Genomic DNA, 25,066 nt, shown 5'->3' with positions numbered 1-25,066 from the left:
TTCATGGGCTTGTCCGCTGACAAGAAATCTCTTTTGTAAAACAGTTTTCATGAAACCAAGTTGCACTCTTGCAATTTGTTATTGATCCGAAATTGAAATTTGCTGAATAGCTTTAGGTTATTAAACTGCTTCCTGCAAGTGAAGCAGTTCCTAAATCGTACCACACAACTCTAAGTAGGTCAATCTATATCTACACATAAACATTACTGTCAAACATATAGACACTTCTTCACCCTCAACCAACCAACAATTCTTTGGTTCCTGGCAGTACAGAATGTGGCTGCTAGACTTCTGTGCTGCCTTCCAAAATTTGCAGCAGTCACTCATCTTCTCCACCAGCTGCACTAGCTCACAACCTGTAAATGCATTAAATGTAAAACCTTATGTTGGATGTTCTCTGCCAAAGCCAGGCTGGAACCTCGTTAGATTCATGAGCTGTTGGTGCTCGAACAGCCCGCTCAAGCTTTGAGATCTCTGAATCAGGATCTGTTTAATGGGCCCAAATTCTGCCTGGCCCATATGAAGGGGAGCAACTTCTCTTACTTAGGCCTGAAATTATGGAACTCCCTTCTAGAACACCAGAGAACTTGTACGTCACTGCTTGCTTTTCGTAAGGGTTTGACGACATGGCTTTTTTAATCTGTGGCTTCTTAAATTCTCCACCTTACTGCTTCTGCACTGGGAAACCCCTGGGGGTAGCTGTGCACAGTACAAATCTTTAAATAAATAAAATAATGAATGTACCCTACAAACTTTGTAGAGTTCAATTGCGATTCTCCTATTACCATGACTAGAGAATCTTGATTTCGTTAAAGACACGGAGACTGATGTTATGCATAACTTTTAATGCAGTCTCCAAGCAGCCGCATACATCACTATGCAAAGGTTCCAGAAAAGAACATTGAAAGAAAATAAATGTCATGAGCTAGCAACTATTATTATTATTATTATTATTATTATTATTATTGACATTTGTTGAGCGCACGGCTACCCCCAACGGGGGTGTCCCGGCGCTGAGGATTGCGAGCAGATAGAGAGAAATTAGCAGCTAGAGAATAGAAAAGTCTTTAATTTGCCCCTGAATTGAGATTCAATGTCCATGAGACGGAGGCTGATGGGTAGAGAGTTCCACAGTTTAGATACCACCACTGCAAAAGCTCGACCGCCCTTCCTCGCAAGGCGGAATCTGGAGGGGGGGGATAAAAGCCGGAGGTGGTTAGATCTAAGGTTGAGAGGCGATTGGACTAATTATAGTCTATGTCTAAGGTATCTGGGGCCTTTTCCATTCAAAGCTCTGAAAACTAGTACGAGGGCCTTGAATCTGACTCGAGCAGTGATAGGGAGCCAATTCAACTTCCTCAAGTGGGTGAGATAGAATGGCGATAGGGGACTTTATAGATCAGCCTGGCTGCGGCGTTCTGCACGATCTGCAGCCTGTGTAGTAGGTAGGCAGGTAATCCTAAATACAGACTGTTCGCATAATCCAGGTGCGAAGTGATCAAGGCGTGAGTCACTGTCTTCAGTGACTCAATGGGGAGAAAGGGGGAGATTTTTTTAGCATGCGGAGTTTACCAAAACATGTCGAGGTGACTTTCAGGATCTGGGTTTTAAAAGATAATTCGTTGTCGAATTGTACTCCAAGATTGCGTGCCGCTTTTACCGGGGAGGGCGGCGGGTTGAGTTCCGCAAGCCACCAGGTGGTGGGTGGCATGGGGGTTGCTTGGTTAAAAAACAGCACCTCCGTTTTGTCCGTATTTAGTTTTAGCGTGTTCAAAGTCATCCAAGCTACAATATTGGAAAGACAGGTTCTAAAATTTTTAAAACCCAGGGGTGAGTGATCTCTGATGGAAAAAAATAAGCTGAGTATCATCAGCGTATGAGATCACTCTAACCCCAGATGTCTCAATCACCTTTGCCAGGGGTGCGACATACACGTTGAAAAAAAGGGGACTGAGAGCAGATCCTTGGGGCACCCCGTAGCCAAGCGGTTTCTTGTCTTTAGACCAGAAAGGTCGGCACCATACTTTTTGTGTGCGGTCCGTTAAAAAAGAGGTGATCCAGGCTAAAGGGGTGTCACAGATCCCCATCTCAAGGAGTCTGTTTAGGAGGATGGCATGGGAGACCGTGTCGAAAGCTGCGGACAGGTCGAGGAGCACAAGCATGGCTACCTCACCCCTGTCCACACTCTCCCGCACGGTCTCTGCAACCTCTAAAAGTGCTGTCTCAGTACTATACCCGGTCCTAAATCCGGATTGTGAGTCATGTAGGAGATCATTGCTTTCTAAATAGTCAGAGAGTTGGTCTTGTACTATTTTTTCCAGGATTTTGGCTGGTTTTGGAAGTAGTGATATCGGGCGATAGTTACTGAGTACCGCAGGGTCAGCTTCTTTTTTTTTTTCCAAGAGGGGGATAAGAATGGCCTGTTTCCATATCTCCGGGAAATGACCTGATAGGAGAGAGGAGTTCCATATTGTTACAAGGGGTTGAACGATCGCAGGGGCAACAGTGGAAAATACTTGAGCGGGCATAGGATCTAGGGGTGAACCCGATTTACATAGTTGAAGTTTGTTCAATGCTGTGTCTAAAGTGATAGGTTTAAACGTGCATAGCCTTGTGTCCTTAGCAGTAGTATGCTCAGGAGGTGCGACCTCTGTGTCCTATCTAGTCGCTACATTAAAAGAAGCATAGATGAGATTAATTTTCTCGTGGAAAAAATTCGACAGTCCATCACAGAGTTCTTGGCAAGGCTCTGTCTTGTGCGAGAGGGCCGCAGGATTGGTGAAATCTTTCACAATTTGGAAGAGCACCTTGGCTGAATTATCTGCGGATCTAATTTTGCTGGCGAAATATTCTCTCATAATACTTTGTTTGGTTTTGTGAAATTTTTTTAGCACCACTCTATAGGTTTTTTTGGCAGCTGCATCGTAAGTGCGGCGCCAAAGGCGATCTATTCTTTTACATTTTGCTTTTTTCTTCCCGTAACAACTGGGAGAACCAAGGTGCAGAAGGTTTGGTTCTGGCTGAGGAGAGAACAGTGAGGGGAGTGATGCTCTCGATGGCCGTGGTGAAGTATTGATTTAGGTTTGATACGTCCTCATTTATGTTTGTGGAGGGTTGCCATCTGAGCTCGGCAAGTGCCGGCTCTATCGCTTCCAGCGTTACTTTGAACCACTTTCTTCCCACCTCTCTGTCCTACAGGTGGAGGTCGTAGTAGGTGGGAATTTAAGTTTAAACGGGATAATAAAATGGTCAGACCATGTCACAGGGAGGGGGGCAAGGGAAGAGAGGCCGGATAGGTTCTTAAAAATAAGGTCTAAAGTGTGACCAGCAGTGTGTGTGGGGCCCACAACTTTCTGAAAAAGGTTAATGCCCTCCATAGTCTCTACTAGGGAGCACGCCTTTGCACAGTTATTCTCATCTATATGTAGATTAAAGTCCCCGAGGACAGTAAAATGGGGGTGTTTTAAAGAGAGGTCAGCCAGGATTGTAAGTAAATCCGTGGTATGGGTGGGGGGGGTGCTGGGAGGATTGTAAATTAGTACCCCTGCACCAATAAGGAGAGAGGCCTCAGAGATACTGAAGTACATGGCTTCAATAGGTCCCAGGTTAGCTAACTTTCTGGATGAGATTTTGCAGTGGGATCTTAGGATAATAGCTATTCCTCCCCCTATCTTTGATCCGGGTCTGTTTAGCCCGACAAATTGATAATCTGGGGGGACAGATAAAGCAATATCAGGATTGGAGGCATCTTTCGTCCATGTTTCCGTAAGGAACATTAAATCCCAGGCATTCGATGTCAGAGAAAGCCAGATATCGCTAGCATGTTTAGGCAGGGACCGACAGTTGACTAAGCAGGCTTTCAGTTCCCGTAGGGGAGTGGGGAGGCAACTCTCTCTTGTGTCCTTGCGTGAGTAGGGCGGAGGGGGATGGAAAGAGTAGTGACAGTTTGAACAGGTGAAACGGTCCGAGGGTAATGCAGGGTTGTACCTTGTGTGATTATCTGCTGTTGAAGGTCTCAGTTCTAAGAGACCGTCTCCAGACCTTCTGCGGCATACTATCGGGTAGATTAGGGCAGAGTGACCAGCGCTGGGCGCGGGACAGGCGCGGACGGGCGCAGACGGCTTGCCTTAGGCGCCCCTTCGGCGCGCCCGCTGCACGCGCGCTGACACATGGGTTATATAGAGAGCGGAGCTCGTGATCAGCTCCGCCCCATGTGCTGCCGGGAACGCCCTGCGTGTTCTAGTTCCCGGTCTCCGCACCCTCCACACAAACAGCACACAGCTGCGGGGCCGAGGCGGGAGCAAAAAGGTACAGAAGTAGAAGTGTGCAAATAGGCAAATTTACAGGTTTTTAACATCTCTAATCATTCTAAAAACGCTGCTGAGTTTTAAAAGGATTATAAAATGCGCTGCTCAATTCATACAGTAGAACACCAGAAAATGATCGTCTCAAAGGATATTGGTGAGGTCAGGCAGCCGCCGACTCGCCGCAATCCTCGGAGTGCAGTGATGACTTCTTAGTTTAAGTACTGAGCGGAGCTCATGATCAGCTCCGCCCCATGTGCTTCCGGGATCGCCCTGCGCGTTCTAGTGCCCGGTCTCCACGCCCCCCACACAAACAGCACAATCTGCATCCTTTAAATGACGAGGAGAAATAAGTAAGTTCAGAGATGTGATAAACTTCTGAGATTTTGGTTTGAAGATCTTTAAAGCTTCTAAAGGATCCTAGTGGAGGCGTGAAGAAGGAAGTCACCAAACGAGGAGTAAACCACAGCGAGGGGCAGTTATGAATAAGGGTTACCTGAAAGAGAGAGAGCAGTAAATGACTCCAGAACAAGCAAATAATATAATAAATATATAAATAAGGAAATAAGAGTTAATTCAAAAGCATTACAGGTATTAATATAAACAAATAAGTATTGTTGAAAAAATCACCAAACACTAGGGAATGGGATGGGTGGGATAATGTCAGCCTCTGTGTCTTTAATGAAATCCGGATTCTCTAGTCATGGTAATAGGAGAATCGCAATTTCATTACAAGAACGGAGGCTAAATTATGTATGTTGGTAGCTTTGTAACACAACGTTAGACATACCTCCAGACCATAGAGATTTACTGGCCATAGCACCATTAACGGAATGAGCTTGACATTTTGTTAAATCAATATCTGGTAGGTTCATGACAGTTTTAACCCATCTAGCAATGGAAGTTGAGGTTATAGCTTTATGAGGTTTAACAAAAGAAATGAGAAGTTGTTTCTCATCTACGGGGCGTAGACTAGACATTCTCTGATCGTATACTCGCATGCACTCAACCACACAGAGTTTAGGGCAAGGGTCGAAACGTGGATTGAATCAGACATGGTTTTGGTTCTTATGTAAATTTCGAATTTGACCCCAAAGATGTTATAAGATCTGTTTGAGATCTCCAGGGCTTTGATCTCAGAGACTTTACGACAGGAGATGAGACCTAGAAGAGTAGCAAGCTTGATGGAAAAGAATTTCCTATTCAGAAGGGAATTATCTGGCCATGAATTAAAAAGATCCAGGATTAAGTTTACATCCCAGAGGGTTTCGTATTTGAGTTTTGGTGCTTCTTAGCTGAATGCTTTTCATTACTCTGCAAACAATTGCAGTTTTACCTACCGTTTTCCCGTTGACAAGTATATGGCTAGCGGAGATGGCCGATCTATAGCAATTGATAGACCTATAGCTTAAACCCTAATCAAATTGTTCGACCAGAAAGTTCACTACGTCAACGATAGGTGCCTGTAGGGAATCCAAGTTCCTTTCCAGGCACCAACGAGCCAAGAATTTTCAAATGATGTTATATCTGTAGTGAGTACCTGGGGCCCAAGGCTCTCTGAGGAGAGTTGCAGCTGATGACGAAAGTCCTGAGATTTAATTGGATCTCCCGACACTTTCCAAGCAAGAAGGTTCAAACTCTCTGTTTGGATTAGGGGGTGAAAATCTCTGTTTACGTCTGTTGGGAGATTCTCTTGTGAAGGGATTAGCAAGGGGGGATTGCATGCAAGTTCCAGAGTGGTGGGGAACCATGCCTGGAAGGGCCAAATTATCAGGACAACGGTGCACTGGTCTTGTCTCACTTTCTGTAAGGCCCTTTGGATCATGGGGAGGAAATGTATATGCATTAATTCCTAACCAGGGTTGCAAAAAAGCGTTCACTGTAAGGGCGCCAGGTTAGGGCATCCAGCTGAAATAATTATCGAGTTGCGAGGTTAGACGGCTCGCAAAAAGGACTAACTCCAGTGGGACCCAGATCTTGTTCAGGGTTCTGAAAATGAAAGCATTAAGCTTCTAGTCGCTGTGATCTAACAGGAATCTGGAATTCCAATCGGCAGAGATGTTAGATTTCCTGGGAATGTATTCTGCTTTAAGAGCAATTTTGTGCTCTAGACAGAACATCCAAATTCTCCTGGCTAGATTGGAGAGATCAGCAGATTTGGTACCTCCCAGACGATTGATGTAAGCAACCGCAGACATGTTGTTCATCTTTAGGATGACCGACCTCCCTTGGCGAGAATGTTTGAAGCTCATTAGAGCATAAAGGCCAGCTGTTAGCACCAAATAATTTATGTGGTGAGAAGATTCCTCTTGAGACCAGATCCTGCCTGTGTTCTGATTGAGAAGGCATGCACCCCAACCGTGGAGGGAAGCATCTGATTCCAAAACAAAATTTGTCTCTGAACAAAAGATTGCTTGGCCATTCCACGTTTCTAGGTTGTCTAGCCTCCAGATTAGTTCTGATTGGGCTTCCTGGTCCAGGGTAATCCGATTTTGAGGGCTCTTCCTTTTGTCCTTTGTAGGGCCTGATAATTCAGAGGCCCTGGAAAAATCGCTTGAATAGAGGAGGAGAGAAGTCCTAGAAGTCTGGCTAGTTCCCTCAGGGGAAGGTCTTGTTGTCTCAAGACGTGTCTTATCCCTTTCTTGATCTTTGTAATTCTTGTGGAAGGGAGAAGAAGGAGGCACTTGGAGTTATCCACAGTGAAGCCGAGAAACTCCAGGGATTTGGAGGGATGGATTTTTCTTTGTTTATAATGAATCGTAGACTCTCTAGGAGATCCACTACTGTTTTCAGGTCTTGGAGAATTTGTTGAAGGTCCTGCGACATTATCAGAATGTCGTCGAGATATATGATAAGGCGGATAACTCTTTCTCTTAGGAAAGAGACAATCGTCCTCATGTCCTTGGTAAAACACTAGGGGGCAGAGGAAAGCCCGAAAGGAAGGGCCTGGAATTGATAAAGATGATTTTTCCACATAAATTGGAGGAAAGGTTGATGGATTTGGGCCATAGGAATGGTGAAATAGGAGTCCTTTAAATCCAGTTTGGCCAACCAGTTTCCTTCCGAGAGGAGGTCTCTCAGAAGGTGGATACCCTCCATTTTGAAATGTCTGTAGGCTAGATATTTGTTGAGGAGTTTTAAGTTTATTACATGTTTCCAACCTTTCCCTTTTTTCTCTACGAGAAATAACATACTTATAAATGTTAAAGTATCCAGGGGGGCCTCTATTATTGCGCCTTTTTGGAGCATTGAAGAGATCTCTTCTACTATCTTTGGTTTGTCCAGGGAGAGAGAGGTATGTCTCTTGGGAAGGAGGTTTGAGAGGGTATTTGGACGAAATCGAAAATAAAGCCTTTGACAGTGTTTAGGACCCATGGATCTTGAGTTATCAACATTCCAATTTTCTAGGAAATGTTTGAGTCTGCCTCCCACCTTTAAGGGGAAAGAAGGGGAAGGAGGGAGGGGAGGGACACTTACTTGGTGGGTTGGAGCTGAAGGAGCCATGAGATCTAAATCTTCTCGAACACGTTACTTTCCCACGCTGGGGGTAGATGGAAGGGGTGTTGAATTGTTGGTCTCCGCGTCTGAAGCCACAGGATCTTTGATAGGGCCTCTGGTTAAAACAGCCGGAAGAAAGGCTCCTTCTTCCGGCACGTCCAAAAAAGGTTATTGTTAAAGACCTTTTTCATATTTTGCTGTGCCTTGTCTAGGGCTGTAAATGTTGAAACATATTTGCCAAGCGAGTTGATGAGGTCTTCACCGAAAAGAAGGCCTTGTGGATTGTTAGATGGTTCTTTGTCTGCCTTATCACTAAGCTTGAGATTAATTTTAGTAAGAATTAATCTGCGCCTTTCGGTGTTCAGACTCACGTTGGCATTACCTAAGAGAATTAGGGCTCTCTGGCTCCAGCCTCTGATAAGATTAGTGTTGAGGGGTGTGCTACAGATATGGCTCTCTTCTGCTGAGTCAAGTATTCTTTCAAGGGGGCCGAGGACGTCATGAACACTGTCCTGGCAACCTTTAAGGGATTTTTCTATGCCTTTTCTAGGGTCAGGACCGAGCTTAAAAAGAAATTTTATGAGATCGGGGTCCAGATTGGAAGTTTGACAGGTCTTCTCTTCGATGGAAGGTTTTGAGCATTCTGCTCTGACATTATTCTTAGTTTCCCTTTCTAGGAGATTGTGAAGCCATTTTTAATACTTTTGAAACATGGTCTTGAGGGCACCATTCTGAAGATCTAGGGTGCTTTAGGTTTAAGTGGGAGAACATTTCTTCCCCTAATGGGTAAAGAATGTTATCTTTAGAAGCTGTAGGAACTTCTTCCTCCAAATCGAAGATGTACTCATCCGGTACATCAGAAAATTGGTCATTGTTGTTAAAGGGGTCCTCTCCCATGTTGTGTTGAGCACTACGAGATTTTGTGCCGCTAGGGACACCCAAGTATTTTGTGCCGCCATGGGCACCCACAAATGTTGTGCCGCTTGGGACACCCAGGGAGTTTGAGGTGCAAGGACCTCCATTTAGATTTGAGGGGCTAAGACCTCCCTTATTTGAAGAGTTGCTAGGACATCCAGTGCTCAGAGGGGTAATTAGTTCAATATTTTAACTTTTTTAAATTTGTTTACCCCTTAATTCAGAATCGTCATTAATGGAAACTTCACTAACCTAGTCTTCTTGAGAAGGAAGAGGTCTTTTAGGAGGAATGACCTGTCCTAGGGTCTCTAACATGCATGACCTAATTTCTCTATGTAACATTTTAAAGCTCTCTATCAAAATTGGGAATAGTGGCACTAGCTTTCCCTGAATCAGTGTCACATGTTTTTTTAATCTTTTATTTATATAGTTATAAGAGAGATTGGTAAGTAGATAGTTCCCCTTAAAATGCTTTTGAACTGTCCCCTCTTTTATTGTTTATTTTTATGCTACTCTCATAAGGGGGGACCTCGCGAGTATTATGGCAAATTATAAAGCCTTCGAGAATTTATTAAATAGATAGGTTTTGTGTAATTCAGGATAAATTAGAGAGTCGGGTTTGCGGCGAGCAGCTGAACGTTAACTGATGATCGCGAGGCTGGTTGCCAAGGGGGATGCTCGTAAGCAAATGCCCAAGGCCCAGAATTAAACGCTGTAGATGAAAGACCCTTGGAGAACTAGGCACAAAACGTGCTTGTTGCCAAGGTACCTTTGTCTAATTCTTACTGCGATGCGTTGCCGGCCTGCATCGCGGAGAGGAAAGGGGTCGGAACTACACATCCGAGATAAAGCAAGGCGCGAGAAGGCTAAGCGCTAGAGGGGGACTAACTGAAAAAAAGGCAGCGTGTGTTGCGACTTCGAGGTGAGAGGAAGTAAACGGAAATTTAAATAAGTAAAACAATGATACTTATGTGGCTGTAAGGAAAAGGTTAACAAACGATGATAGACAATATAGAATGAAATAAGAGATATTGAAGGTGGCTTACCTGACCGGGGAGGTGAGGATAGGGAAAAAAGGTGGGGGTGGGAGGAGATCTCCGTAAATTGGAGATGGGTAAGGTAAGGTGAGGAGAGGGGGGGGGGGATTAGGCCACCAAGAGTTAAAAGAGAGATAAAACTCAAAAGGATTATAAGAAGGATAAGAGAGAGAAGTTACTTATCTGCTCGGCGCCGCATTTAAAAGAGGCAGATTGTTGCTAGCGCATGACATTTATTTTCTTTCAATGTTCTTTTCTGGAACCTTTGCATTGTGATGTATGCGACTGCTTGGAGACTGCATTAAAGGTTCTGCATAATGTAGCCTCCGTTCTTGTAATGAAATCTGATGGTACCCTGGGGACATCTAATTGTGGATTAAAGTCTGCTGCTCCCTTCAGCAAAATCTTGTGTAGTCTTCAACAGGTTGCAATTCAATCAGGTTTTGGCATGAAGGTCATGCAAATCATGAAGACCGCATACCATTTGGTTAGCTTACCAAGACCACAAGTGCCAACTACTCAGGACCCTCCATCTCTACAATAATGTCTTGTTAACATAAATTTGACAACTCTCTTTTGAGTTTGTCCCCAAGTCCTAAAGATGCTCAAAGAGTTTGGTTAAAGGGGGGTCTTCCATGAAATAACTTTGAGGAAGTACGCCAAATTGTTTTGAAAACTTTCTGAAAACCTATCCTCCGATTTGCTCTCTGCACTGTGCATCCTCATTCCCATTACTCGCACAGTTGGGACGAATGGGTTCCAAAATGAGATTGTAATTCTTCTGCTCTTCCTTGCCGTGAAGATATGACCGACCCGTTGCTAAATGTTCTTTTTTCACTTTAATTACATTTGAAATTGAGCATATCACCGAATTACCAAAAACATCTCTCTCTATCTCCAACTGTATGTCAACAGGTTATCTTTAGACCTCTTTAATTCAAAACCTGCAAAGTTGTTCAGCTTATCCTCATCTATCAAGAGATATGGGTATTTCAAACACATTCTTTTCAGATAATGCAGTATGAGTCTTTGTACGAAACTGGGTTTTTGTTGCAGTAGTCCTCCCTACTTTTTCTCCTGAAATTTGATGCAACTTTGACTGGAGTGCCCTGGGTTCCTGCTAACCAGGTCCCCGGTGCCAGTGTTCTTTCCCCAAAACAAAGTATTTGGTCAATTGATCCTCAATTGGCAAGAACTTTAGCACCTCTGTAAGTCCCTTGTGAGTGGTGCCCCTGTACTACCTACATCGGGTACTAAAGAGGGTCCCTAAGAGCTGCAGCATAAATTGTGTCACTAAGGGACCAAGCACCAAACTCATGCAGACTGCGACTGCAGGCTGCATGACAAGGTGCTCTAAAAAGTGAATACACGAACGTGTACACACTCTGTGTACTATATCCCCCAACACAGCATTTCATATTTGTAAAGTACTCTGACAGCAGGCCTTACAGCCCTAAGGCAGAGTGCATTATATTACATGTGAAGGCATATCTGCTTCCTCCGATATCCCTGTGTTGTCTAGTCCAGTTACTAGATAATACAAATGAACAGGGAAGCCATCTTAAATACATATACTGGACATTACGAGTTCCCCAGCTACATAATGGCTTCACAGAAACCTGCGGTGTTTGGTATCAAAGACCTTGTCTTAATAAACCCACACTTACCTCAGTGACAAATTTATTAATTCATGCACCCAGAGGGTACCTTAGAGGTACCCCTGAACCCTGCTAGTCCTCTAGTGTCCTGGCTGATCCTATCCAGCCTGCCACCACAGACTTGTTTCTGATCCCCTGGAGGTGGGAGTCCACATTTTTTGAGGTCGGAAACCATGCCTACTCTGGCAGTAGGTGTTGTCACCTCCTCCAAGCAGAATGACTAGTAATCAGTATATCAAGGCAGGAGGCTTCATAGGCCTCCACTGCCTTTGATATGCGACCCTGACTTCCCCAGACAGGGAAAATGCCACCACCTGCCCAGTGCCTATTTGGCACCAGGATGGGTGGGAAAATTACCTATTCAGGAGATGTGTTCATTCCCAGGCTAGTACCACCCCTAAGGTGGGCGACCTAAAGTGCACACGACTATGAAAAGTCCACCACCTTGGATGTTGGTAGAATTAGGTCCTCGGGGTCAGGGTTATAACCACTTCCCACAGGAAGTGGTCCTACAAAGGGTGTAGTCACCCCAAAGGTAGGTAGCCCATTTGCTACTACCTGACACTCCTTGTAATGCCCTAAGTACAGTATTTAGGTGGCACCCCTGATGCTGGGACCTCCGATTCGACGGACACAAAGGAGTGGACAAATAAGATTGCTGACACAAGAGGGAGCAACTACTGACTTGGCGTCAACCCTACCAGCCTGCCTGCTGCCCCAGACCCTCGTGGAGAAACCAACTTGTCCTGCTGCTGTGCAGACTCCAAGAAACCCGGAGGGCTGCCAGTGCTTCGCAAATCGCCAGAGAACTTCCTTGGAGTATAGAAGCTACTCTGCTGCAACAGCAGGCACTGAAGAAGCAAGGTCCGGTTCACCAGCCTGCCGCTTACCGGGACAACCGCACCCGCCCAGGAAGAGGCCACCATGCTTCCACAGGTCCGATTAGTCTTTCCTCCAAGTGTGGGGACGCAAGGACTGAACGGAGCACAGCACCAATACCAAGGGTACCCGACCCCATGCTGCAACCAAGGCTTGTCGCACTTGGACACCCACACAGAGGAAGAACGACCTGTATGTCAAGGGACTTCAGGGACAGTGAGACCTAAATCGAGAGTGGCCCAGCTATCCTGTTTGCTCTTTATCTGTCGAACCAAGACAAAGAGTTAGCCTCTGACTGTCGACAACTCAAAGTACCGATCCACTGGTAGCCAGAGTCGGACGGAGGTGACTGTGCCAAAAGGGTCGTGAAACCTTCAAAGGCTGAGCCCACCCTTGGGTTTGCCTTGACTGGACCCCCCAGTCCCCACCTGCAGCCTCTTTGTTTCAGGAATATCCATGATCTTCTTCAGCAATGTGACCCCGCTGGATAAAGCCCTACTGCACATCAACTCCCAGCCTGAGTTTGGGTGGAGCAAATGTGTTCCTGCCTGGACAAGATCTTCAAGACCTGAACCCCCCCCTCCCCCCCACCTCCCCACCCCCCTGGGTACACCTGAACTGGCCCCCCAGTCCCAGCCTCTTTCTGAACAGATCGATCTCCCTAGACTTAAACGGGTCACCCAATGCCAAAACGCACCTCTCACCCAGCCGCCCCAGTGCTGCCTGGGGTGACTTTTTGGTGCTGCCTTGGACGTTGCCCCGTACTCGCCTTGAGTCCAGGAGAAGAGCTCCGTAAGTCAATGACAAGTGCCTGAATGCAGTACATTTTACCCCATAGGTTAACATTACCACTACAGAAATTGCACTGTGCGAACTTTTGAAACATGTAAAAATTCATATCTCAAAAAGTATTTACCCAATTCTGATGATCTTTATATCCAAATTCATATAAAAATCTGTGCTATTTTCATAAATTGGTGTCTGGTTTCTTTGTGTGTGTCTCACTGCCTGTGTGTGTGCAATAAATGCTTAGCACTGCACTCTGATAAGCCTAAACAGCTCTCCCACACTACCACAAAAGAGAGTATTTTAGTGTTAGTGCCTCTGTCAGCCAATAAGGGTTGGCTGGACTCTTTACACAGTGTACCTCATTTTATTCCACTATATAAAGAGCCAGCTCCCTACAGTCTTTATCTTGTTTTATCAAATATTAAGAACATAACCCTCCTCACAATTATCTTCTCCTGCCTCCTCACCTTCAGTTTGCATTATGACCGCGCTTTTTCCAATTGACTTATTATACCTGGGGAAAATGATTTTTGTATTGCATTTGGGACACATTTTGCTGCATGTCAAACTACTCTCTTCTTTACACAGGTGATATCCTTCTCCCACACCTGAAGCTACTTCTTATTCTTCATCACACTTTTATCCATTTGGAAATCCACTTTGAATTGCTGTTTTGCTCTACTAGCAACCACTCCACTCCACACAGTGCTCTCCCTCTTGTCACATACTGCCATCTCCTCCATAAACAAAGAAGCACATTAAGTCATTCTACGAGCTATCTTAACTCTGTGCTCCAAATCCAGATACTCTGTACACAGTAACTTCTCATGTACATTCCAGATATAGGTTTTCCCAACCAGTTTCCCAGAATTCTCTCAACAATTCCACAAAGCAGCCAGTGATCTTAATATAGGCATCATCAGGTTTGCTCTGCATTTGTGCTCTTTGAAAAATACACTTTTTCCTTTGATGTGAATATATCACCTTCTAGTGCACCCAGGTATTCTTCAAACCCCTCCTTCCATTGTTACCTGTTGAGTGGTGGCTGTCACAGAACAGCCAGAAAAATGCAGGAAGTACAGTGTTGGCCTGGTGGCCGACTTCGCTGGGAACAGCACCAACACCCACAGACCACGCACGCAACCTGGGATTCATCCTAGACTCCTCCCTCTCCATGTCGAAGCAGGTCAACGCCGTCTCCTCCTCCTGCTACAACACCCCCGCATGCTTCGCAGGACCTACAAGTGGATCCCCACCGAAACAAGAAGAACGGTGACCCAATCCCTCGCCAGCAGCAGTCTGGACTACGGCAACGCACTCTACGCAGGCATCCCGGCCAAGCACCCACGACTACTGCAACGTATTCAAAACGCCGCCGCCCGACTGATCCTCAACGTCCCTCGCCACAGCCACATCACCCCTCACCTGAGAGACCTACACTGGCTCCCCATCGAAAAAAGGATCACTTTCAAGCTACTCACCCACGCACACACAGCCCTCCATAACACCGGAACAGCCTACCTCAACGGCCGACTCAGCTTCTACACCCCCATCCGCCAGCTCTGCTCCGCCAGCCTTTCAGCGCTCCTACGGATCCAACTAACTACCGGCACCAGATCCTTCTCCTTCCTTGTGGCCAAGACCTGGAACACTCATTACCCACCTACGGCAGACCCAAGACCTACTCACCTTCAGAAAACTCCTGAAGACCTGGCTCTTCGAGCAGTAGCAGCACACCCTTCCCCTCAGCGCCTTGAGACCCTCACGGGTAAGTAGTGCGCTTTATAAATACATTGAAGGATAAATACATTGATTGAGTGTTCTGCCTGGTAAGCAATTCAGTCGACGGTCCCCAAACTGGTGACATACGGTTGACACATGCACAGGGTCAAAGTACACTGGGATGCTGCCAGAACAGTGACAATATATAGAGAAGTACCACACCCTCAGTACAGCACACAGTAGAACTTGCCCCTACCAATCATTGTTCATTGACACCTCTTGATAATTTACAGTGAACTCCCCAGAGCTAATAGGATCAATTCCATTCATTGTCTTTCAAGACTAATCCAAGGTGACTACTATACACAGGTGTGATAATGTCCATACATAGCTGTATAGCTTTTTTAATGGCTCAATACATCTAAGCCACTTAGATTGCCACCCCTCATAATTGTGGTGATGTGCAAATATGCCACACCTGTGGGGGTCTGAAACAAACTAAAATGGCCACTGCATGCTCGTGCTATTTATATGGAGGGGCACTCATTGTGTGGGTCAGAAGATGGCTTGGCCACAGGAGCTAAATTGTAACTTTCACTGCTGTCAGGGCAGTGATCCATTCTTAAATAAGTGTAGCATATTTTGTGGTCTTTGGCAGAGAAAAGTCCAGCACTAGTGACCGGAGGTTCAAGTAGGGCAGTCCAGACTTAGGGGTTGCATGGGATCAGAAGCTCGGGAGCTAAGCTAATTGCGTTGCTTAATTTGGTGCACCAAAGTCTCATGTAACCCCTGAAATAAGGTAAGATCTCTGGTGATGTAAAGGAGGTATTACTTCAGCAGTGTGAACAACTTCTACAGGCAGCAACCACCAGCCTCATCACTCAATGCATCCTGTGATCTAGAATTCCACATTTACATTAACATAATTAATTTCAAATGCAGAAACAGTACAATGGTATTAACAAACCAAATGCAACCGCAATGTACCTATGCACAGGATACCCTATTTTGCCTAAATTTTGAAGTATTTTCTTTCAGCCTGTATGACTTGAAAAATTGCGTAAATATAAGCCAGCATGCTACATCTCACTTATAAATATACAAGTGCAACCACAAATCTACTAAATTTGATAGCAAAAATTACGCATGCTGGTATGCTTGATCTCTACAATGGATGTTTTGCTCCATTGATGTTTCAGTGATTGCATCACCCAAATAAAGACGTGTTGAGATGGAAAGGTGAGTGTCTGTCTCTAGAATCCATCTTATTTGCAGATCTTTCTTAGCTTGTGTTGCAGTGTACTTGCTGTCAATGCGCCTCCATGAAAGGACGCCTCACATTGTTGTGGCCAGTCTGAGAACTATGATGTCATGAAGAAGGGGCACTCAACTTGAGTGTATGCTATGGTAACAGAGTTGCTTAGAAGGAGTTTCGTGGAAATCCATGTTGCATCCTCTACTAGACAATAAAGGAAGAGTTCTGCTGTAGATGTAAACAGTATTAAGTCACTCCATAAAATATCATTTCTTGCATCATTTCCTGCTTTGATTTTTATCCTAGTGATTGAAAGTGATACTATTGTCGCTTGTTCAGAATGTAGCCTCTGGACATCAACATTACTAAGGATTTGTAAATTTCTCATGCACATAATTGGTCTGGTGTCCCACAGTAATTAATAACTTTGTTTTGCCAGCACTACCTTGACCTACTTTCCGTCTGTCATTAGGTTATTGCTCAACGTTTGTTGCAATCCAAACAAACAATCCCTCATTATTACCTCTCCATTGATGTCAACGTGGGAGAAGTACTACAGCTGAGAAAAGAACTAAATGAGGTATTTCTTCTTATGATGGGATTTTGTTTATTGAATGAGTCACCTTGTCTACCCCCACATTTTCCTCTACCCCTTTGTACCAAATGTTAGCCAGAAATGATGAGTGCATGCTTGCGTTGTTGTCCCTGCCCGTCAGGCCTATCATCCTGATCGCTTGTGTTAATTGATCATTGTAGTGCACATACAGTTGCCATACTTTTTGGATTTGAAATTTCTTGCGATTTTCATGTAAGGTTTAATGAGATTAAGGTCTATGTCTGCTAGTTTATAGGTGTAAGAAATTGGATTATTATTTTGGGGGGTAGGTTACTGCAGACCTCAAGAATAATCTCAACCCTTGTTAGGATGAGCCCTCAAAGTCCCTAGTCAGCCAGTCAAAAATCTTTATTCAAACTAAAACTGGTCATAAAAGCACACAAGATAAATACAAAGTTCATAGTCCATAATAATAATAAAAGAAAACAACATGAGTCATTAAAGTTTTTCAAAATCTAAGATCACAACGACAAGGGTATCACAATTTGAACAGAAAAGATCTTACATTGCACTGAGTATTCCGTAACGCATTTCTGGGGAGGCCAAGGATCGTAAAAATCCTAATCCCTCTATGCGTGAAGTAAAATAGCTATGCAAAAGGACTGCGCGTAGAAATCAAACCCTTATCGAGCCGTACAATGTGCAAAACAGCATAAAGTGCGCAGTAGATTGGGTGGAGACCGCATTACTCGAACACTTTGTACCTAAGGCAACCCAAGAACCAACCAGAGGAAAGGCAACTAGATAATTAATTAAGTTTAATCTTAGCCTTGTCAGTTCCGTGGGCATTAAAAATGTGAATATAATTAATAGTAGCACTTTAGGTAAGAGACTTTTCAATTCTGATCTCTTCTGTATAAGAAACAAAATCTCTTTAACCCTTCCTTTTGTCTGAGGGCCTATGCCTTCTGGAGAATGGAAGAGGGCACTCAAACCTAAGTTATAAAAAACAAAAGCTGACCCGATGTGCGCTCCATAATTTTACCCATAATAATAAAGGGGCTATACCGATGAAATCTTCCCTAGAATCCATCCCTAATTCTGCATGTGTGATGAATGAAATTTGGGGTTGATTCAGGTAATGCTAAAAATCTACATAAACTATATTTTCTACTGTCTGTAACGATCTTGGATCTGTATAACCTCACACCCCTGCCCCATAAGAGCCAAGAGATAGGCACTTACTTTTATACAGTGGAATTATCTCCTTGATCGGTTTGTGCCTGAGTTTTTTATTTGTTTTATTTTTGTGCAAACCTCAAGATTGCTTCACTAGCTACCTCCATCTTTTGCGATCTCTGGCTAATTAAACTTTCCCTGGACCCATTGGTATTAATCAAAAGGCCTAGATAGTTTAAAGTTGATACCTTTTCTATCAGTCACTAAATTAAACTGAACCCAGCCCCCTGATAGCTGTGGCACAGAGAAAACTGGTTTACCTTAGGGCATTGTGTAATGTATTTATTTAGTACTGAAGAAATAAAGTAGACATACAAAACAATAAAAATCCCAAACCAGATTAGAAATATATATTAACATTTAATTAACAAAACAACACTAAATGACAAAAATGTAGCAAAGGGATCTAGAGATAAAAATTTTTTATATAAAGATAATGCCAAGATGCATTAAGTCCCAATGATAGTGAAAGGTCACAGTAGAACGGGTCCTAGGCTAAATTAAACGCTGACTGTGATGGAGTGTGGGTTGGATAAACCAGCAAGGTACGTCCAGGACAAAGATTTTACCTTCCTATTTTTCTCTAAGTCCTAAACTACTAAAGTCTTCCAGGACCTCATGGGAAGTACTTGGGGAGTCACAGGATGCCACACAGATGCCAAACAGCAGGCTTCAGCCCAGGTCCAATTCCTACTGGTCAGTTGGGCTGTTGCAGGAATATGCCTCTTGTGGCTTGTTGTGTCCATGTAGCTTTAACAAGCGGTCAGCGGACCTATGATCCTTGAACTCCACTTCTTTGTCACAGGTTTAAGCGAGTGCAGGTCACTGCTTTCAGGGCTCTAATCAGTTGCAGACGTAGTTTCAATCCTCTTCTGATCTTCCACAGGTTCAAGAGTGTTGATTTATACCAAGCATGAACTAGTGGGCAGGATTGACTCTTGGGCCCGCTCTAACCAATGGGGTAAAGGTTCCCGGGGCCACCTCTGCCCACTTCGGGCTTTTTCATTATGGTGGAAATTTTGGCCACACTAAACTTGGGCACTGAGAGTGGTAAGTGTTTTATGGTAATCCTAGTGTACTCCTACATCTAACGCTACAATCCAGTTTGAAGCAGCCACTGACACCCCCCTTAACCCCCACCTCCTCCTAAAAAAAAGAAACCCAGACAGAAGTCTGGTAGAACAAAGCAGGGATTCCCAGCAACCAGACAGTGAAGTGTTACATGTAAAACCACTGCAGACCTGTGAAGTAGAATTCAACACTCTAGCTGGGTTTGACACTGTATCATCAAAAGGATGCTCACAACCCCACCCTGCATATTCTGTCAGGTTCAAAGGGGTCATCTCTTCCCATTCAGGTCAGCCAGCTGTTTGCTCTGAGGGCATTTCACAGCCATTCACAACTATTCAAGTGCTAATTTGTAGATGGTAGAAGTAGAACAGATGCAAATAGGCTTCCAGAGGCTTTAGCCAAGAAAAAGATAACATTCTAAAAAGTATGCTTTTCGTAATATTTGTCAAGCATCAGACGCCACTGTTGAATTGAATTTTTAATAACTGTTAAAACAGTTGATTAATTTTCTAGCTGGCTTATCACAAATTAGCATTATTAATTGAATTTATTGTAACCCAGTATTTTCCCTATAGAACAGCGAGACTTGCTACATTGAATATAGCTTTTGGTTTTGTTTTTACTGTAAAGACATGTTTAACTTTAGATTCCTACAGGTCCTAATTCTAAGTACCAGGCAACCTAAATGACGAATATACATTTAAAGGGCAGGTTTTGACTTTTCAAAAGGGGTTATTTTGTTAGGTCAGATTAGTAATTTCAAACTGTAAGAGGGTGTGGGAAACTGGAATTTTGTTGACGTTGTCATCCCACTTTTTGCCCCCATTAGATCTACTAGGTGCTGGTTTTCAACACTGACAGTGCATTGAAGCCTGTTAACCAGGCTCCAGTGCCAGTCTTACCTAAAACAAAGAAACTGTCTAATTTACACACAGTTGGGACACACTTTAGCGCCTCTGTAAGTCCCTCATAAATGGCACCCCTGGAACACAGGGCATGGGTACTAAAGAGGGTCCCTAAGGGCTGCAGCTTGTATTATGGCACCCTAAGGGACCCCCCAATAAATTGCATGCAGGCTGCCATGGCAGGCTGCGTGACCTGGTGAACACCATGTTTGAAAACACATGGCGCACACACTGTGTTTCATGCCAAATTCACTGCGTATAATATATGTAAGTTACTGCTACAGCAGACCTTGTAGCCCTAAGGTAGGGTGTATTATATTACATGTAAGGGCATATCTGCATGAGCAGCTATGCCCCTGTGCTGTTTGATCCAATTACTAGATGGTACAGGTGAAAAAGTAAGCCATCTTAAGTATATGTACTGGACTCTGGTCAGTTTCCCAGCTAACATGACGGCTTTACTTAAACCAAGGGTTTAATATCAAACACCTTGTCTTAACAAATCCATACCTTTGCCAGTACTAGACTTATTATGACATGCACCTAGAGAGCACCTTAGAGGTGTCCCCTGAAAACCCTACCAGTATCTAGTCTGCCTGCTGACTGATATCATTCAGTCTGTCACCGCAGACCAATTTCTGATCCCCTGCATGAGACAGCCCACGCTCTTGAGGTCATGAACAATGCCTGCTCCGGAGGAAGGTGTTCACACATCTTCCAGAAGGATAGCTAGTGATTTAGCATATTAAGGCCAGGGGCTTCAAAGCCCCTGCCAGCTTTGATATGCAACCCTGGCTTCCCCAGACCTGGGAGATGCCAACCCCTGCCCTGAAGCCCATCTGGCACCAGGACAGCAAGGAAATTAAACAGCCAAGAGTTGTTACACTGTCAGACTAGTCACATCCCTAAGGTGGGCTACCTGAAGTGGACACGAAAAGAAGGATTTCACCATCTTGGTTGTTGTGAAATTAGGAAGTCTGCGACGGGGTTATGCCCACTACCCACAGGAAGTGGTCACATAAGGGGTGTTGTGACCCCAGGGAATCGGAGCCCCTTAGCTCCCTTACACTCTCCTTAATACCCCTAAATTGAGTATTTAGTGGCCATCTGACACCAGGAAAACAGATTTCAGTCTGAATGAAAGACAAAGAGCAAGCTAAAGACGTAAGAACTGTAGACCAGCATCAACTTTGGCGCAAAACCCTGCCTGACTGCTGCTCTTGCGACAATCCCAGACATCGACTTGTCCAGAAGTGGAACAGCCTCCCCACATCCTTGGAATTCTGCCTGCCACGTCCTCGACCTAGCAACATCTCCCTTTGAGGGTAGGAGCCACTCCCTTGCACCAGCAGGCACCAACTGCAGCTGCCCGGTACACCATTCTGTCAACCCTTTGGGCCACCTAGGGAGCAGCACCCTAGCAAGAGGTCTTTGTGCTCGAGAAGGTCAGATCCATCCCTTTGCCAAGTTTGGAGAGACCAAGACCCCCAGGAGCCACCATGCACCAACGGGGAACATACTTTACAACGCGGTTGTTACCCCGCAGTGCTGTTACGATGCGTCTTTTACAACGCAAGTCGTTACTACGACTTGCGCTGGATGGCGCTGTGGGATAAGGAATCTTGTAATTTTATATTCCAACACCTTCCCTACTGTTACGGGGACTGATGTTGGAATATAAAATTATAAGATTCCGAAATCCGCACCCTCCAACGCAAGTCGTCTTAACGACTTGCGTTGTAAAATCTGCAATGTAAAGTACCGCGTTGTACTGACATACATCCGCACCAACAGTAGTGGAGCCAGTTGCAAGCTCCGTTCTTGTTTGTTCAGTTAGAACACCTCCGTCACCAAACCTTACCTGCATATCCAGGAACTCTGAGAAAACCAGCTCCACACCGAGAGTGGCCCTGTTATGTTTCTATTTCTTCTTCTTCAAGACCACTGAGAACCATGAGAGCCTCTAACTCACCGACCTGCCGGACAAAACTTGTCTGCACCTGAGCTCCCCAACCTGGGCTCACGTAAACTGACAGTGTCTCTGTGGTCCTGAGACCCTCAAGAGCTGAACCCTCCCTTGGGTTGTGCCGGACCGGTCCCCCAGTCCTCCCTTGCAGCCTCTTTCTTACAGGTACTTTTCCCATTGACTTTAACATTCAGGACTACCGCTGTGTAAATCAGCTCTGCACCCGGACACCCCAGTGCAGGTAAACATTAACTCTAGATGCTTTCTTGGACCTTTGCCCCTTCTTACCTGAAGTCCAAAAGAACAGTCCTGTAAGACATCTGTGAGTGTGTCTATGCAGTGAATGTTCTCCCGTAGGATAACATTACTACATTCAAGGCTCGTGACTCAAATCTGACAGCTGTCCTTTTCTACTGTTTTTACTGTAAACTTTGATAATGACTAAAAGTATTTACCCAATTCTGATGATTTGGTGCCTAAATTAAATAGAAATTTAACGCCTAAGCCTGTGGCGTTTAGCGCGTGTGCCTACCTGCACGCTGCTTGTCGTTTTGGGATCCTGACCTGACTTCAACATCGTCTGCCTGGGGATTCGAGCAACCGACAGTTTGAAAGCTGCTGCCACTTCACCGCCCCTGCTGTCTCCTCCCCCCGCCGCAGCCCTCCAACACCGGGACTGCCGCAGAGCGGGGGAGTAGACTACAGCCCCCAGAAGCCTCCGCGACTGGCCCGGAAGTCGCGTTGAGGCTGAGCGCCCGGAGGCGCCGTTAAAGGGGCTGGACTTCCCGCGTCGCGGGACCGCGCGCGGGACTGTGCCCGGGGCTAAGCCCGGGCAAAGGGCAGGCCCTCTGTGGCCTGAGGAGTCTGGGCTGGGCATTACCCCCTGGCCAATTCGCCACCATTCTTAAGGTATTTACACTTCCGCCTAATAAGTATCACATAAATGGCACCTATGGAGCCCAAGTCAAACGCTAAGATCCTGGTCAAAAAGACGCCTATCCATACACGCTCTGTCACAAGGAACACTGCTCCTGTAAAAACACCGCTACCAACCCTAACTGCAATTGATCGCATGCTACAACAGACCATTGTGGTGGTAGCGAACGCTATTGAAAATACTGAGAGACGATTGTCCTTACCACCTAGTGCCTGTTTAATTCAGCAGATATCACAACCCGATGATCGCAGTGTAAATAATATAAATGTGACCTCATTATCAAACAACTCTATTCTAATGCAATCCTACACGGGGCTTCCCGGGGCCGAGCCAACCCATGTAGAAAATCATCCCACAGTTCCTGCAGTGTTTCAAGATAGGGAAAGTCGGCTGTCCCTAACCCCAAATTTACAGATTAATGTTACACCATCTGAGGCACCGGGGCCCAGTAATGCGCCTGAGACCAGCGCAGTCCTGATTTCCTGCGAGAACGAAGATCTTATCCCCATAACTGACTCACCCATCAATAGCTGTGTAGACAGTACGACCGATCACGGCTCTGCCCACCGCAGATCCAGACGCACACGCAATAGAAAACTATTGGCTCCAAGTAGGGTGTGTGTGAAATAAAGGGGTAGGAGAAAGAAGGTAACTACGTCATTATCAGAGCAGGCTAACAGAGGAGAGCCACCACCCCCACAGTTAAGCTCAAATCCGGGGCTAAGAGACAATATTAATCCTACCATACCCAATGGGGAATTTCTAACGTGTCACATTGTGGATGCTATGAAGCTCCTTATTGCCCCCCTAACTGACAAACTTGAACAGATTAGTAAAAGGGTGGAAAATTTGGAGAAATTAGGTCTAGCCAAGTTAGACATCCTTGAACATCTGGGTTCACAAGTCACCCCAACTTCCTCGTACGCATCTCATACAAATAAGGACAATGTGATTGCAACTAACACAACTAACACACAGGCTCCTCCTGCAAGAAATGTAGCCCCCACGGCAACTACCGCCAAGTCCAGTAACCTGCACACCTTTACCCCAGGTAATACCACAAGTAGGCCGTCTGAGGCTATAGGTAGAGAGACAACGGGTCATATCCCAGTAAACGGGAATCCACTAGCACGCAGCCACTATAATAACAACATTCCTGCAATGATTAATCTCCCGCCAGAAAGTAGACCATATGTGGCAATTCTCGCTAATGTCCCGAAACTTAAACCCTCTCAATTTGAAAACAACGAAACACTCAAAAACAAAATTTTGCACTGGCTTGTCCACAATTGTGGATTCCCCCTAAGAGGGGCAAGTCAAATTCTTTCAACCCAAAGGGTAGGGTGGGTGGGTCCCAGCAAAAAGGAAATAAGTGGGGACTGTGTAATCATAAACTATAAAACCACTGAATGGGCAAGGGACTCCATCTTGAATGCGCCGATCCCATCAGATAATGATTACAACACTACCCTGTTCCCACTGGACTACTTTTACAGGAATCGGGTGGGATTTAAAGTTCCAGCGCAGAAATTCAAACACCCTAGAGTAATAAACATGCCCCACCCACCTGTACAGCAGGCACCAGTGCAACCAGTCGGGCACCCTATGTTTCCTCATGACCCAAATAACCAATATGTACCGCAGCAACCACTGAATTTATTCAGAACACCAAACCCCAATTATCTCAATAACTTTAATGTCCCTGGGTTAGGAACTAACGTCTATGGCATGTATGCAGTCCCAACATCCAACAGATTCCAGATATTCAACTCCCTAGATGAAAATGACTGACTAGGGGATAATGTTGTTGCTGGGTCATCTGTAACTGAGGAACCTAGGTTGATGGCCGTCAATATAGCTGAGGAATCTCCAATAGACACCGCTGTAGCAAACCCTCATGATTCAACCTTGGCAGACGTAATCCTACATATCGGTGAAAACGAACTGGAGAATCCGATAACACCCTCAACCATAACAGTTACCAACCTACCACATGTAGCTTCAGAGGAGAACTTGAGGGCCATTACGTGGAATATAGCTGGGATAGCCTCTAAGGTCAACACTCCCATTTGGGCTGGCTTTATCAAACAGGGTTACGACATAATTTGCCTGCAAGAAACCTGGGATAGGGAAGATGTACACGTCGAGGGATATACTTCTTTTAGTGTGCAGGCTGTGGCATCCCAGGCTGGTAGAGCCAAGGGTGGACTAGTGACCCTGATATCCACCGCACTGACCGAATTTAGTGTTAGCGATCATGTTGTACTAGGAGAGCATGCTTCCGTTCTGCGCATGGCCCACAGCAGATGTAGAGATCTAATAGTAGTGAATTTCT

General features: G+C 45.1%; 1 protein-coding gene across 1 annotated transcript in view; it reads left to right on the top strand.

The window, feature by feature from the left end:
* DLAT (dihydrolipoamide S-acetyltransferase) overlaps window positions 1–25,066 on the top strand; it is a 199,589-nt gene that overhangs the window by 107,939 nt on the left and 66,584 nt on the right. The window contains exon 10 of the mRNA XM_086957184.1: window positions 16,530–16,637. Coding sequence (XP_086813310.1) covers window positions 16,530–16,637 — 108 coding nt within the window. The remainder of the gene's footprint in view (window positions 1–16,529; window positions 16,638–25,066) is intronic.

Source organism: Lissotriton vulgaris, chromosome 2_1 (genome assembly GCF_964263255.1).
Source record: "Lissotriton vulgaris chromosome 2_1, aLisVul1.2, whole genome shotgun sequence".
NCBI lineage: Eukaryota > Metazoa > Chordata > Amphibia > Caudata > Salamandridae > Lissotriton > Lissotriton vulgaris.
Note: the sequence above shows the minus strand (reverse complement) of the source record. Positions and strands in the feature narration are given on the sequence as shown.